Consider the following 16,665-nt stretch of genomic DNA (forward strand, 5'->3'; position numbering starts at 1 on the left):
TTTCAGAATCCCAAAGCTGAACCTCCCATCTCACACCACAATATCCACAAATACTTCCAGAAAGGAGAACGAGCAGTGGTGCAGTCTGAAGCAGGAGGTTTTTGGAAGTTTCTCTGTATTACAGCTACGGAATTTTGGTAGCACAGAGGAAATAATTTAGAGCAACTGAGGAACAGAGGCGGGAACAGGTAAAGACAAGCTAAGAATATGCTAAAATCCTTTTATTCAGTGAAATGCCTTGTTATTTTAACACTCAAATGCAAGGACAGAGCTTCACCAGTGGCCTTGATCCTACTCCTACTGAATCAAACCTTAATTTAGTGACAGAAATGAACTCCTGGGAAAAAAAGTGTATGCAATTCAACGTTTGTGAGCAGCCTTGTTATAAATATCCAGTCCATCCAGTTTCAAATGTGATTGTTTAACATGCCTTTGTCTCCATTTTATCTCCCTTAATCAGTATTTCTACATTTGAAAAGACCTTGAGTGCACGTTTGTTTTTAAAATTTGTTAAAAAAAAAAAAAAAACAAGCAAAAAAACCACACTACCCCAACCAAAACATCTTTTTATGTTTTTATTTTTAGTAAGTGCAATGTAATGTAAGGAAAAAATTGCAGCCAGCCTGATGCTCCATGTACAACAGCTCCAGACCGTGGGGACAGGTGGTTAAGCAGTACAGCCTCGGGTAGTGCAATTGCTGGAATGCTTTGCTTGGTATGTCCATTGCTGTTACATAGCTGGGCACTCACACAAAATGGACATTATAGGCCCTCACACCTCCAACAGCACTTAGAAAGGAACACAGTTCCTACTGAGGCATTTTCAGAAACAGAACACTTCCATTTCCACACCTCTCACAGGTGTGCTCCTGCAGCTCCAAGGCTTCCTTGTAATGCTGAAGGACTCAGCTGTGCAAGCCCCTCCATGAGAGCTAAAGGCACATTCTCACATCTGATGTGCCACACCTGAACTGGGCAGTAACTGCCCAAAGAGTTCAAAAATCCACTGTCCTGTAGAGAATTACTGCCTCTGTGGCAGAGCCATGCAGCTGCTCCTGTACATAGTGAGTCCCTTTCATTCCCTGTGCCCAGCTCTGCTACAGAGGTCACACCTGCTGCCAAAGGGACTGCTTGGGGGAGCAAGGAGGACTCAATACTGGAGACTGCTACACCTCTTCACTCCAAGGCAGTAAAGCATATTAGACCTGTTTCAGGCCTGTCATATGGGAGAACCCATGGGTGAATCCCTACAGAGATCCATGCCAAACCTTACACTCTCTTATTTGGTTTTTCTAGTATGACTTGACCAATAGCTTGGAAAATGATGACTCCATTCCATGCTGCACCTCTATGAACATTTCTTCCACAAGCTTTCCATCACTGGTATGGACTCACAGCAGGGATGTCACTAATGCATTAGCTGCTTTTTCATCTTGCCAGATCTACAGTTTCATACTCTCCCACATCAGTACTATACTCTAGTGAAATGCTTCAGGAACAAAGTGCTGAGGAAGGCCAGCTTTACTGAAGTCAGTGCCTGAATCTGGAATGTTAATAAAGTATTTTCCTAAGCAAGAATAACAGAGAACTGAAGAACTTAAAGTGACTCCTTTCCCCTTCACAACTTCATGGCCCTGAGGCAAGCCAGCACTTTAGGTTTCAGATCCAGATCAAAGCTGTATGTGATACTGCATGAACATATATTTTAACAGTTCCAGGCTTCAAAATTCTTCTTAGCTTCATAAACTCTTTACTTACTTCTAAGGGCACTGCAGACACTCAGCACAATCTTCAACAGCCTTCATCCCAGATGAGCAGGAAGGGGAATGAATGGCCAAGGGAGGGCTCAAGAACGTGACATCCACCTTCCACATCATGGCCACATTTCTGGTTTTCAGCATTTGGTTCCCCTATCAGTGCTCTCAGGTACAATGCTGCTTTTGTGGCCCAGAACTTCAGGAAGCATGACTACCCCCAGCAAAAGCATGATTAAAAGTTATTCTTCATTCTTTTTAATTACTATTTCACAGCTGTCCTTATCTAAACACAGCAGGCCATCAGTTAATGTGGCAGAAGTCCATTGCAGTATCTCTCCTATCTTTATTTGGATGGATTGTAAAGACTTGTCATCCACCTCAAAGTCATTTATTCATTTGGTTTAGTTTTACTTAATTGTGATCATTACAGCTAAGGAATTACTTTCTAGAGGCCCTGTAACTGCACTGTAAATTTTTCTGACACCTCATGGCTTAAAACTACCACCTTTCATTAAGCAAAGCATTCTCTAATGAACTGCAGTGCTACCAGATTGAACAGTTATTCTGTGAAAAGACCTCAGAATGAATCCAGAACCATTACTCCAACAGAAGAGATAAAATACCACATCTTTGTCTAATCCTCAGCTATGACAGACAGTGTGAAAATTAAAACCATGACATTTTTTAGTTTTGATATGGAAGAAGAATTTACAAGCTAACTGAAAAGCATGACCTAAAGTGATTAACTACAACCTTCCACTCTCACTCAGGCTTTTCCACCTATCAACACTGAAAACCCAGAAGACATGAACACAGCTGTACCACACGGGTCAAAAGACGTGAAATACACCTTTTTTTTTTTACTGTTAGCATTCTGCTCCTTACCTCCAGCTTTTTCCTTTATGTATTAAGAAAACCCAGACAAAACCAAAATCCCTTGGAGCTGCTAACTAGATCTATCCATCTGAAACTCAACAATCCATTGCACATAATTTGACAGGTACAGTAGCTGTGGGTCAGGCAATATGAACAGCACCACAGACAAATCAAATCCCTTCCTAAGACGCCCACAGGAAGCATGACACACAAACAAGTACCCAAACAAACCAGCATTCAGCCACCTCCAGCAGGCAGGACTGTGATTCCAGGGAATCCTACAGACAAAGAAATGCTCACTGGAGGACCCAGCTGAAAGGGCTACTTTCCCCTCAAGGGAATCAGCATCCTATTTGCATCATGAAATGATTCAGCCTTCTGTTACTGAGATGGGTGGGTGAAATAGGGTATTAAACCAAGCCAGAGAAACTCTAACAGCCCCAGTGCAATGAGCCTAAACAAGTTCAGGGATGTATTATCAGTGATGTATTATTGTGGCATTCTCCTATTCTACAGTACTCTGTTTTAAATTACAAAGGCAGAGGAGAAAAGGAGGATTAAGAAAAAGACACAACCTCATCCTAGTTGGAGAAGCAGCTCTACCCTGCCACCACCTGAATTTATCAGGTTTCCTGAGGCTTACAAGGTAGGAGAAGGTTACCCATGAAAAGCACCGATGAATTACAGGAGTCTATACGATCTCTATTTATTTAAATCTAGTCTGCAACAGCTTTGCCCTGGCATACCCAATAACACTTGAAAGTAAAGAATATTATTTGAAATATTTTTGCACCAAGTTGTAAGTCCATTATAACTACTAAGACAACAGCCAAAAAGAACTTTATGTTTAAGATAACATTTAGAGTGAAAAACCACCGTTATTTCTCTGGTATATCCAGCAACAAAATCAAAGAGAAAGCGAGGGAACACAGTATGGGAAAAGCAAACATTGAACAAAAGCACAATAGCAAAGCATTCTCTTTTAAAAGCACCGTTTCTAGCTGTTCATGTCAAAGAGCTCCCTAGATTTATTGAGCAGGACGAGAAGGTCAAAGAACACAATGGCTTGCTTTTTTGGGTGTTTCACCAGTTAACACAACAGAGACAAAAGCAGATTCTCTCTCGAATGATCTGCTAGAAACAGCAGCTCAGCTTTTGCTCTTAGTTCTCAGCTAAAAACGCAAACACAAGTAAACAACCCCTTCCAGCGCTGACAGCTTTCTCCACGCCACCAGGACCCGCACACGCGGCCGCAGAGCCCCAGGGGAAGGACACAAGTTTCGCACTAACCTGTTTGAGTTCCGCAGGCATTTATGCGAGGCGCAGGTCCCGCTGTCCACAGCACGGAACCCCTCCGGCTGCCCGCAGCCCTTCCGCGGACCCAGCCTGCTGCTCTGACAGCCTCCGCAGCCTCCTCCCCCGCCGAGGCTCGCTCCTTTTGTACCCAGACCGGCACTCCCGGCGCCCCAGAGCCCCTTCGCAGCCTCCCTACGGACTGAGCCCATCCAGGGATAAGCCCCGCTCCGCCGGCAGGACCGGCACCGCCGCAGCTCCGGCAGGGGACGCGTCCGCGTCGCTCTCACATGGCCGTGCCGCCGCTGCCCCGGCGCCGGGAGGCTCCGTGCGGGGGGCGGCACTGACGGGCAGCCGCAGCCGGAGCGGCCACGCCCGGCACGCCGGGGGAGCGGGGAGAGGGGCAGGGCCGGGCACGGGGAGAGCCGCGGGAGCAGCCCCGGCTGAGCCCGAGCAGCCTCGGCCGTGCCCGGCGCCGCCGCACGGTCCCTCCGGCTACGGGCGACTACGCGCCCGGAGCCCCGGGGGTTCCCCCGCCCCCCCGGATCTCTCCTGATGGATTACAGAGACAAAGAGGGAAGCCGCCTGTTCCCGGCGTGTCTCAGAGCTGTAACCTGCCGGCTCCGGCGGCACAGAGCCCTTCCCACAGCGCCTGCCCGGAGAGCACAGCTGCCTCCGGAATTACAGGGCGGTTTGCAAGAAAACACAAGAAAAGAAACCTTCTCTCTTGCTTACTTTTTGCACTTCACTTCGAGATTAATGGCATCCCTAATGCACCAACGCCAGAGAATTATGATCTTCCATCACCGTCTCCTCCCTTTTGCATCTTACACAGGTGCGGTGAGGCTTAGAGCTAAAAAGTAAAACTGGCCTCATTTTTTAAAGCTATTCACCTGCCCACAAACCTGTCCCACATTCATCAACTCATTGCCTGGATAAATTACTCATTACCAAAATGAATGCCAGGTGTGCTGTGCCTTGCATCCACCACATTCTGCCGCAAAAATTAGGACTTCACAGCATGGTTCAACACGGTTCTCCCATCCATCTCTTCCTAGTAAATTGGAAGTACCTAATTTTTAACATCCATTCTTTGAACAAGGCTGTAAACCTCTGTGAAATACCTGGGAAGAAGGAGAGCCTTCCCATACTTCTTATTCTAGGATCTGATCCTTCTTTCTGCTTTTTCCACAAAATTGCAGGAAATGATGTATTAAATATTTTAAGACATCAAGTCTTGAAAGAAAAACCTGTAGGTCGGCAGGTGTGAACCAACCTTAACTAAGCCTATAGTCTTTTTCCCCCTGGAGCCACAACAGAGCAAGAGGAAATGCTCAGCCAGCCCTGAAACAGAGCCCTGCCCTTCCATGGAAGCTGTCGCCCAGATCTGGGAGGGACTGAGACCCTCAGTGCTGAAAATCCAGCAGTCTTGCAGATACCACCACTCAATGGTGGTTCTCCCTTTTCCTACGAGGTTCCTGCAGCAAACCAAAGCAATAGGTAAATCCGACACTGTAACAGCTGGTGGCTGAACAATGCTAATTAGGGACTGAAAAATACTGGCATAAAATTAGAGACTATCCCTGGAAAACAGGCACAGTCAGAGCCAGGGAGACCAGCTATACACCAGGAAGAAAAGTACAATTGAATTGTTTTTAATTATCAGAATAGGCACCTTTCCACAAAAGGTTCTTTTCATCCCAGCTTCGGGTTCCCTGAAAATTTTAAAACATCCTTCCAGTGTCCCCATAACTAACAGTTAATTTGTATCAATCTTACCAGAGGAACATGAAAAAGTGGCATCTCCTATACAGACATTTAGGAGATGCCACTCCTATTAAATGTTTAAGACCTATTTAATCCTTTTTTCAGCCTTCCTATTACTGCCAGTGTCAGCATTCCAGATGTATACCAGAGCTAAGGTTTTGTACTTTAGGGGCAGAGAACAGGGCAGAGCTACTTTACCCAGCTCATCCCAGTCTGTTTAGAAATAAATGCTGTAAAGTTTGACAAGGGCAATGTTAGATGTTGCACAAGGTTTAGCTGAAGTGATTTGCTTCACTGGAGGGAAAAGATGTATTCTATCTAGAGGGGAATAATTTAGAGGCAACTGTAGTGGCCACTAGTAAAATAAATAAAGGCCAAAGCAAAAGGAATGAGGTTTGTATAAGTCTCCTGTACTTTTGTACAATGCTCTCCCACCCCTTCTCCTTGTCCAACTTTTCTTCAGTTAACAAACTAAAATAGCTCCACTTTCGTTGAGGCCATGCTGGCACAGAACAGCACCATTCAATTTAGCCATGCACATGGCCGTGGGCCAGACCTTTATACCCTGTCAAAGAAAAACCAGTGTAAAGCCTATATGCATAGGGCACTGAAGGAGCTACTCCTGCATGCAAAGTGACGAAACTGAAAACCTTCCTGGATGGACTTGCCAATTCTTACTCCCATAAGAAATCTCTCATGTTGTAAACCCACATGTATTTGTGCAAGCCACGCAAGATTAACGCTGCTGAATTTTGAAGTCCCACCTGCTGGAGTCAGGTTGTTATTTAAAAACATGCTTTTTCTCTAAAATATAAAATGGATGCTTGTAAGCCTTCTGGTTGTAAAGTAAATTTTAAAAATGTTTTGACTCAAAGCTAAAAGATTTTTTTTAAGGGAAATTACATCTCAAGTTCTCTTAGCCTCTTGTAATATTTTACTAGCTCATACAATTCTGAATGCTGAGATTTGGCAATGTGAAGTCAAAGAACTAATTACCTAAAAAAAGAGTTATGGATTAGATCCCTAAGGTTATACTGAACTTCCAGATTCTGGCAACAAACACTCTATCCATTAGTACCAGACTGCTGACTACATCACAACCTTCTCTTCTTTTTTTTAAATGAACCTTAAATTCTTAATCTGTCATGTTTTTGTTTTTTGTTTTTCCCAGCTGCAAAAGTAGGGTGAAAACCTTCTTTCTTCTTACTGAGAAATTAAAAATTTATAAATAGGAAGGGATTTAATTCTTTGGAAGATGGAATAGTATAGCATCTCAGCCAAGCTCTCTTTTCTTATTTTCTCCCATTACCCTTAAAAAATTCCCCATCACTAGTGCTGCTCTATAGATTGATCTGCTCTCAGAGGCAGTAAAAAGGAAATGGTTTACAGCTCTGCCTGGGATCATAACATATGGCTTCAGTGATATGTAACTTCCATAAACCCAACAGAGCAAGAAGGCACAAGATGATTCAAGAATCCCAGCTAACCAAATAGGCAAAAGCAGCACCATCACCCATGGCAATTCTCCGAATTAGAGAGCCTGTATTCATACAGGGGCTGCCATGCCAAGGGTATTTTATTGTCCTTCTGTGAATTTCATGCAGCAAATAAACAAGGTAAGTGGGAGAACTAAAGCACAGCACACTGGGATGTGTCAGAGTGCCCTACAGTAGTGATTTTAATCCACACAAATGCAAACAGAATCTTCCATCTCCGAGATTCATTTTGAAATCTTTTCCTGTTAGCGTTATCATCATTTTAAAATGTACTTGAAAAGTTACAGGAGCCCTTTCAAAGCATCTGTACTTGCTCCAAAATGGTTGCATGACTGTAGAAGGACACAACCACCCAGGTATTTCTAACATTGCCATGAACATGGTTTTGACAATCTTCTTGCTCCCATACTGCAAGTTTAGAAATGGAGACAAAGCCAGGTTGCCTCAATAGGGAGCTGTTGTAAAAATGGAGGATGATTTAAGGTGTCTTCTTTATTTAAGAAGCCAGTATTAAAAAGAGGTCTAAAGGATCACAAGGCTGAAGAACAATACAGCAAAGCAGATACTTTCTACAGACTGACCCCACTAGGGATTTCAGTAAATTCAGGGGGTTTTAATTTGTATACCAACACAGCTTCCATCTTGCTACATCTAGTATCAGTCAACTCCATCTCATCAAAGTTGTCATATGACAGGATGAGAACAAGGACAGTCTGGTGACAGCACTGCTTACATTAGCAACAAAGGACAGAGGAAGGTACATGTCACTGCATATAGGTCACATCTGAATGAATGACCCATGTTTCCTCCCAGCAGCTTCATTTAGGTAAGAATCAACTACATTTTAAAGGGATAAAAAAGCCTACTCTGGTTTATGAAAAAAAAAAATTAATTACCATGACATTTGTAACAGAACGACAACAGCAAGGAAAACAGATCAAGTTCAGGTTGAAACTGTGACCATAATTTCATGCTGTAGTTATTGGAAAGGAAAACAAAGACTAAATGCAGGAAAGAAAGACCCAGTGTTAACCATTTTTCATTTCTTAGATTCTGGTTTGGTTTGTGGATTTTCCAGACGATTTGTGCTGTATTTCATGCTGCATATGACAAACTCTTGCTCAGAAGGTACCAGCTTAACACATCATTCTCACATCCAGAAGGCAAAAATGTGGTTTGCCATGATGTACCGGACTGATAGCTGTCTGCACAATCTACCCATTTTCATGGTAATTACTGTCCTCTTCTAACCAAAACCTGAAGCTGTTTTGCAGTCCCTTCTGAAGAGAGAATTAAGGTCTCTGTGTAGGAAATTTATTCCAGAGCAGGTTTCTTGTATTTTAAATAGTTACATATGAAAATAAGACTGCAAAAGGAAGAAGAGCTAATCGGATGGGTTGGAAACACTGACACTACAGTTCTTTTCAATCTTTAACTACAGTATTCTAAAAATGCCACTTTGCTAACATTTTAGATTAAGTCCTAAAAATGAACTCTGATGGTATTCCACAGCATTTCCCAGTCACCACAACTAGGGATAAAAAATATTCTCTCCAGCTAGTAATTTAGTAGCTTAAAAAAGAAGCAGTTGTTGGGGTTTTGTTTGGTTTTTGTTTGGCTGGTTTGTGTTTTGTTGTTTTTTTTTTTATAATACCTAAATAAATAGTAAACTGTGACATACATTTAAATCAAAGGCTTTAATTATAGCTGGCACACAGCCTCAGGCTAGCCATGGCCATCTTTGGCCATTCTGTTTTCAGTCACACTGATGACTTCAGTGAATCACTCCACATTTGTGACAAAGAAGCAGGAACATAATTTGAACCATTAGCAAGATGGCCTAAACTAGGAAAAGGCTCAGTAATTTATCAATGTCATCATAACCTAACATCCATTTTGGGCTCTTTCAGCATTAGTTCACAAGAGCATACAGACACTGCAGACACCTGAAAGAGAACTGTGGAAAAATTTTGAGTTTAAAAGTGAGGTTGAACCTTGCAGGTCCAAAGCCCAAAAGGCTCAGGGGGAGAGGAAATTGCCAGGTTGGCTGCTTGGTGGTTTTAAAGTTTCTTCAGAACCTTTGTGCAGCCACATGTGGCTGTGGGAGGGAAGAGGCTCACAAAGGCTGACCAGCTCCTGGGCAACGCCTGGCAGGGATGAAACTGCCTCGCTGCACCCCTACCGATCAAGGACTGCATTAGGAACAAAATCTTTTCATTACAGTGGGAGATCCAGTGCAAAAAGATTTTGTGATGGTTTAAGATCTTTCTTCCTGAACAATCCAACTAAACTAATACAGTCATTTGCTTGGGAACTAAAATGTAGGACAACTAAAAAATCTTAAAAAGTCAGGACAATTAATTATGTTCTGCTGCCTGAACTGAGAAACAAACAAGCAGCAGGACATGAAAAATAAATCACAACTTTAATGTAAGATGATTCATGTTAATTATCAAGAAGCAAATATGGTAAATGGGACTAGAAAGTTGTTTTTTAAAAAAATCCTGTTAAACCTGATCCTACTCTTTAATGTTTACATTTTAATGTTCCTGTTTTAAGACTTTTTTAATAATTACTTGCTGTTACACTTGCTGATGTTGTAACTCTCAGAGACAACATGCAAAGAAAGCCTAGATGCCTGTTTACATAATGAGAATGCACTGCAATCAGAATTTAATTTTAATGTATTCCTCTTATATGTTCTCCTAGAAGAAAACATAGTTCTATTAGTAAAGCAATATAAAATCATGGAAAATTACTATGGAACAGTGAATTTGTCATTCAATTTAAATATTTTTAATTAAAACCTGGCACAGCTCCAGGCCAGAAAGGCTAACAGTTGTGAAAAGTCATTCTTTAGCAAGTCTTGTCCAAGAAAGTAAGAAAATCCTTGCTTTTCAGTTGCTTTCAAAACCTCATTCAGTAAAAATTTACACTAAACAAAAGGAATTGGAACCATCAAGGCAAATGAAACTGCAAAAATATTTGAGATGCTTAGGGCAAACATGGCCATTGCCTTGCACTATTACCATCATTCCTGTAGAGCAGCTGCTGTCCTGCAGACAAACATTAGATGGCACTTTGGAATTCAGCAGTTCCCACAGAGAGTTGCACAGCACATACTTAACAGATGAAGTGTGAGATGTGAATGTGAGGTACTTTTGATGACAGAGAGAAAAATGACATTTCTGCAAAGGTGTGATTTTTGGAGCTGGAAGTATATTTTCAACCTGCACATGTAAAGCTATAAAATGGTATGTAATTAAGTTTTGAAAAAACCCCAAATCTTATAAAGAATCAAGTCATTCTCCCTCCAGACAGAGGGTCAGTTTCTCAATTGCTGGGGTCCCTTTTTATTTTTTATTGAATCATTTGGAATCTACTTTTTAAACTAGACTTGCTGACAAAGTTTTATACAAATACTTCTCAGATAACACATCAGATTTTGAGTGGATTCAGCTGCCTGCCAGCAGTTCTGAGCCCCAAATAACTCTCCTAAGTGGGGTTTAAATAGTTTGCTTATCAAATAAATCCCTTCTGGAAAGAACTGCACAGCTTCTGATTCAGCTGGTCAAAGCTTCTTAACTGTGGCTGAAATTGATACTATTATTCCCATTCCCTGGTATCTGTGTTTTTACCATCTAAGGCCTTAAATGAAGACTGAAAGATAATCACAAGGGTGAGACTATTCAAGAAACAGAAGAACAAGGAAATGTAAATTCTTGCTGGAATGCCACTTGAGTCCATTTTCAGAGCCTCCCATGGGATATATACCAAGATGCCTGTTGCACAAACTTTTTTTTTTTTTTTTTTTTCTATTTGGCTTCTGCTAGGGAATTCCTCCTGCAATGCATGAAGCAGGTTGTAGGATTTCCTTTGGAATTTGGGTCATCCCAGCATAAAGGCAAACAATAGGAGCTCCTCAGTGGTGTCACATGTCACACTGTCACCACTCTGTGAAGTCTCTAGCTGACACCTGCAGTGATTCCAGGAGAGCTCCTGCTCTGGCAGCAGCACTGTCCCAAGCCAGCTGCAGGGTTTTGGGCCCGAGGAGCACCAGCTCCTGCTTCAGCTTCCACTGCTGCTCAGCTATCAGGCAAAGGTCCTGGCTCTCACTCTGAACCAGGAGCTGATGCTTTCACAGAGATGGGACAACATCCATAGAAAAGATGTTCAAAGTTCCAGCCTGCAAGCTAAATGCAATTATTATCATGTCCAGCACAGGAGAAGCCAGGAACAGGGACACATCTCCCTGCAAAGTAGCTGAGTAATGGCTCCTGGTGCAGTTCCTAACTGCTGGAATCCCTAGGCAGTGTAAGTACCTCTCAGCTCACACTGAATTCTGATCTAAGAACTCATTCTCCCATGGGAATCATATTCCCAAATCTCCCTCCTCCTTCCCCCTGGAGCCTTTGAATAGTTGCACATATGTAGAAGCTGAAACCTGACCCAGGTCACTCCTAGATGCTCAGTAACTCTGCTCACACTGAGTGTGCAGGGTCAGGCTGAGGGCAGAGTGAGTGCCCCTGTAAGTGCCAGGAACCTGCAGGCCAAGGAACAGGAGCCAAGTTACAGAGTGAGGGGAGCTGGGCAGGGGCAGCAGCAGCCACAGATGGGGTGTGAGGTGACTGACACCAAACCATGCTGTACCCCAAAGCAGAATGTACATTTCTATGGGTTCCACTGGGTCTATAAAGGAATTAGGATTATCCTTGCAAGTTCTTTCAACATTTTGCTGCTTATCACTACTGGCAGAAGGAGAACATCCATGGGTTAACTACCAGTGAGTTCTCCCCTTGGTATTTGGCAATGCAGCAGGAAATAGTACTGTAACACCAGGGAGCTGTCATGAACTGACAGCATTGTTGTCTGTACCTGACCTTACCTGTAAGGCAAAAAAAAAAAGGAATTTTCCATGCTGTCAGTCCCTTAATGTGAGCACAAATATGTTATATAACACAGGAAGCCAAGAAGCACTACAAACTCAAACTAATTCCATGAAACTTTACACACAAAGGTGGAACTGCATTCTGTATGAGATGCAGAAGAGAGAAAAAAGGCAAGGTGAAGATTCGGTGAAGCTCAGAACCCATTTTTGCTTCTTTTCTGGGTATTTTTAAACATACATGCAATATTAAATCAACTATTATATACAATATTAATGCACCCATGTTCTTACTATCAAAGCACTGGAAACAGTCTCTGTGTTCTAGCAGTCTGTACTACGTCAGTGTGGAGCAGAGAATCTTAAATAAAAGTAATGAAATACAGACAGAAGTGCTATTGTTGCCTAGGCTGACTCAGAAAGGTTAACTTGATGGTATTTTCTTAGTAAAGCAATTTGACCTAATCTTCTTGTATTTTTTTTTTTTTTAATTCTCACCATGTGTTCTGGTGTGCTTTAGAGTTCACCTTATATTTGAAAATAATCCTCAATTCACAAAATGTCAAAACTTCTGTTTTGGCAGAAGTCACAGGTACCTCAGATTAACAAAAAGATTGAAGAATATTGGTATTTAATTATGGCTTAAAAATACCTGCCTGAAAAAGAAAAATAAGTCAAATGTGGTTGTTTGTTTTCAAGCAGGTGTTATTTCTCTGGAACATAAGCTGATACATAAATGATCCAAACTGTAACTATGAAAATATTCTGTAGTTTTTTTCCATAAGCTAATTTTCCTTGAACAGCTATAATAATATTTGCAAAGTGAAGGAAAACTATAATTTTATTAATTTGGTTCACTTTTTCTATAAGAACACCCCAACAAACCCACCACCAGGAACCTAAAAGAATCACAGTTATAGTCAGATGTAGTAACTTTGTAATTACTGGATGATTCTGTGAGTGTGAAGACTTCTCAGATCAACCCATGTTACTTTTCACAGGCACACCAGAGTCAATATATCTGCCAAGCAACACCCTGCACCAGCATGTAAAGGGCTGATTTCTGTTATTTGTACCATGTGAGATTTGGCAATTCCCACAGCTTTCCTACCTGTAAGAAGGGGGATAATGTCTTTTTATGACTCAGAAGACCCCTCTCAAATCCCTATAGGGCACTACAGAATCTCTGAAGTTCAAGTATTGTTACAGTGCTTTAGCTGGCAACAGGAGTTTATTGAATGCTGCACTTTGTTTTGGTTATGCAACATTAACAGGAATGGAAGTTGTCACCACATACTGATGGGAAACAATCTTTGAATGCAAACCTTGTTCAGCTCCCCAGATGATCAGATTTGACAGAGCTTCTCTGAAACCCATGGAGCCATGCCAGTTTAAACCAAGCCAGGATACAGCCTTGTGTTTAATAAGCATCACATGTCTAACGTTTTAATAAAAGTGTATATACATACATACATACACACACACACACACACACACACATATATATATATATTAAAAAGAGTACTCTTTATTAGTAGTAAGTTATGTTTTGTGGTGGTAATAGTGCATCTCTGTGTCAGCCTGTCACAGTACATACCCCACATGGGCATGTCTGCATCTCCTTCCTGCCCAACTTCAGTTCCCACGTGAAGAGCAGCAGAAGGCTGACTTGGAAACCAGGCAGATTAAACTATACTTCATACATGAAGAGCAGTAAGATTTCTCAGGCTTGTAAAAAACATTATCAACTACACATACTTGAACATGTAGAAGACATGTGATGGGTGCTACTCACCAGTGACTTATTGGATAGTGCTTGTCCTGGAAAAGGGGCAAAGACTGCCAAGACTCTCACGGCCTGAAATACTGTAATAACCAATGTACATGATTTACCTCAAAAGTCAGAGAAGCAAACACAAATACACATTAACTTCTGTCTTTAGTACAACCAGAGTTTCCCTTCCAAAACCCAACAGCAGTGACCAGCCAGGTGGCTCCCACCACTAAAGGCCAGAGACAGTCAAGAACATCGTTAAAACCTGCAGTGAGTTTTAGGAGATTTTATTACACTGATAAAAGATCTGTGGCCAAAGTTTCATTAAATGTTACATTTTCCAGACTAATGCCAAGGTTTCCACTGTGTAACTAATGACCTTTTGTCCAGAGGGTTCTTAGTATGAAAGAGCACTTTATCTGACCCTTCAGAATCTGCAGTAACACATGTATAAAGCTGCTATCTTCCCAAAGTTCTGGAGTTGAAACACCCTAATTCATGTCACTGGCTGCACACTCAGCAACAAACTCTAATTGCAGCTCCAGTAGAAGCCTGGGGAAGCTGCACAGAGCAGAAGTTACATTTACCCATCGTTCAAGCACATTAAGCACAAAAAGCACTTTTGTCCTCACTCACCAGAGCCTGTGTGGGTTAAAGGGGACTGTCCCTATGGCAGGAGCTGCTCACAGCCTCCTGCAGGAACACAGATGGGTACAAACCTCTGCAGAGCCTGGAGCTTTGGCAGGCACTGCCTTCTGCAGTGGGCTATGAGAACACAAACGCCTTGGCCACTACCTGAGTAACAGACTCTCACTAATATTAATGAGAGACATTTCAACAACTCTTAGGACTTCTCATTGTGAGGACAGTGTTTCCCAGAAACCCCTCCTCTGAGAAAGCTTCCTCTTAAAGAATAATCTCAGCTATTTCTAACTAATATCTGAACAAACCATTCATGATTTGTTTAGATTGTTCAAGTAATCAACCTCTCTCATGAAAAGGTAATTTTTAAGGTTTAAGGTAATTTTTATTAAAAAATATCTACACTTATCCCAAAGTCAAGAAGCCTCTGCACACACTTTTTGGCAATTACAGCACATCCCTGACCTCATCTGCAGATCTGCTATTTCTCTTTAAAGGCCACAAGACACAATGGCATAGACACTCACAGAAAAAATCAGCAAGTGCACCAGAGTTCATATGTTCCATTCCAGTATTTGAAATTCATACTGAACAGGCATAACTCACCAGCAAGTGGCTAACTGAGCTGTCTAGGACAAGGAGTTATTGTTATGGAATGAGTTTAAAGCTGCTATTTTAAAAAAAAATTAAAATGAAAATAAGAGTTCCAGTATTCATTAATTAGAATCAATATTTTCATAAGACCTTGATTTTGTCTTTTGAGAACTTCAGAACACTGTTACAGTCCTGGCACATTGCCCACATATATAGTACTTTTCCATGTCTAAAATGAAAAGGGGAAAAAAAAGGCTTAATTTTCTGTTCTAAGAAGGGAGTAAGTGTGGGATTCTATATTCAACAAGAAGTTGTGAGAGACTCTATTTACAAAGCCCTGACTATACACACATCCCTAACAAATCCCTTTGGCAGATTCCACTTTGACAAACAAACAACATGGAAAACTGATGCCTAGTTGTGAAGGTAATTAAAGATTATCTGTCATTCTCATAAAATCGAGCTAACCCTCATTTCTTTTGTCCAAATTCTACACAGAATAACTAGATTATGTGTATTCACCACACAAGTTCCAAATGGGAAAGCTGCTACTTGAGTTACTTTGCAATATTCCTTAAAACAAGCAGTTGACTGGGGTGATCTGCAGCACTCAGCCAGTGCTCACTGGAACAGCCTCAGAGAGGTGGATTTCACTGCAGGGTGTGAGCAATCCCCACAGACAGCAGAGCACAGACAGCCTTTTGCTTTGTGTACTCTGCACAACGAAATGCAACACAGAACACCAGAGAGGAAAATATTATATATTCTGCATAAGACTGAAGGTATAGCTTTCACCCTTCAGTTAAACACTTTTTAATTCTAGTAAGTCAGGGAGGAATTTGGCCCTCGGTATATTTTATGAAAATTCACACAACTAACCTTACATTGATTCTTAATTGTGCATATCTAGCTATTTAACCATTTTATTTCATATACAAGGCACTCTAAAAACCTCAGTGCTAATTATCAGTTTAATAAAGCTCCCCCCACCGAGTGGCAGGGAGCTGAGCATACACAGATTCAGCCTGGGGTCACTTAGAGGGGCTGTTTCTCCATAAGAGTCACGTAGACCCCTGGAACTTAAAACTCTTTTATTAAGTTTTCTTGGAAGTGGTTAGACCTTAAGCCATTACACTGCAGAAAACTCATGCTTCATCAGTTTTGTGGATAAGGAATTTCATTCTGAAGCTATTAATCAGGCACTTTACACAAAGTCATTCAGAAAAAGTGAAGGTGAACTTGTCCTTTTCCTATAAAAAATACGTAAGAACAACTCCCCTCTCCCAGCCCAGCTGCTCATCAGAGGATAACCACCTAAGCTCCTACCAGACATGGTCAGATTTTTACCCTGACCAGTGCAGGCTGTTCCTTTCACATGGAATTCCAAATTCAGGCATCTACATGAAAAAAACATGGCAGCTGTTACTAGAAAAACAGTTCTGCCATAATATAAGGTAAAGTCTGCCTCAATACAGTGCAATGCAAGTGTAATTGTAAAACAGTCTGGTATAACTGGGAAACAACTTCTGGAATCCCCATAGCCCAGAGCTTCCTTCTGAATTGAACAATGTTTTCTTAGGA

The 16,665-nt window shown here is 41.7% G+C and overlaps 1 protein-coding gene across 5 annotated transcripts in view; it reads right to left on the reverse strand.

Annotated features, from left to right (window-relative positions):
* Positions 1 to 16,665, reverse strand: part of ARVCF (ARVCF delta catenin family member) — a 247,856-nt gene that overhangs the window by 134,113 nt on the left and 97,078 nt on the right. For 2 of the 5 annotated variants that reach the window (XM_050980689.1, XM_050980685.1), the window contains exon 1: positions 3,924 to 4,236. The exons of the other annotated variants lie outside the window; for them this stretch is intronic. In XM_050980689.1, coding sequence (XP_050836646.1) covers positions 3,924 to 3,944 — 21 coding nt within the window. In that variant the 5' untranslated portion in view covers positions 3,945 to 4,236. Of the gene's footprint in view, positions 1 to 3,923; positions 4,237 to 16,665 lie in introns of those variants that run through there. 5 annotated transcript variants of the gene reach the window in all.

This window comes from Serinus canaria, chromosome 15 (genome assembly GCF_022539315.1).
Source record: "Serinus canaria isolate serCan28SL12 chromosome 15, serCan2020, whole genome shotgun sequence".
Taxonomy (NCBI): Eukaryota; Metazoa; Chordata; class Aves; order Passeriformes; family Fringillidae; genus Serinus; species Serinus canaria.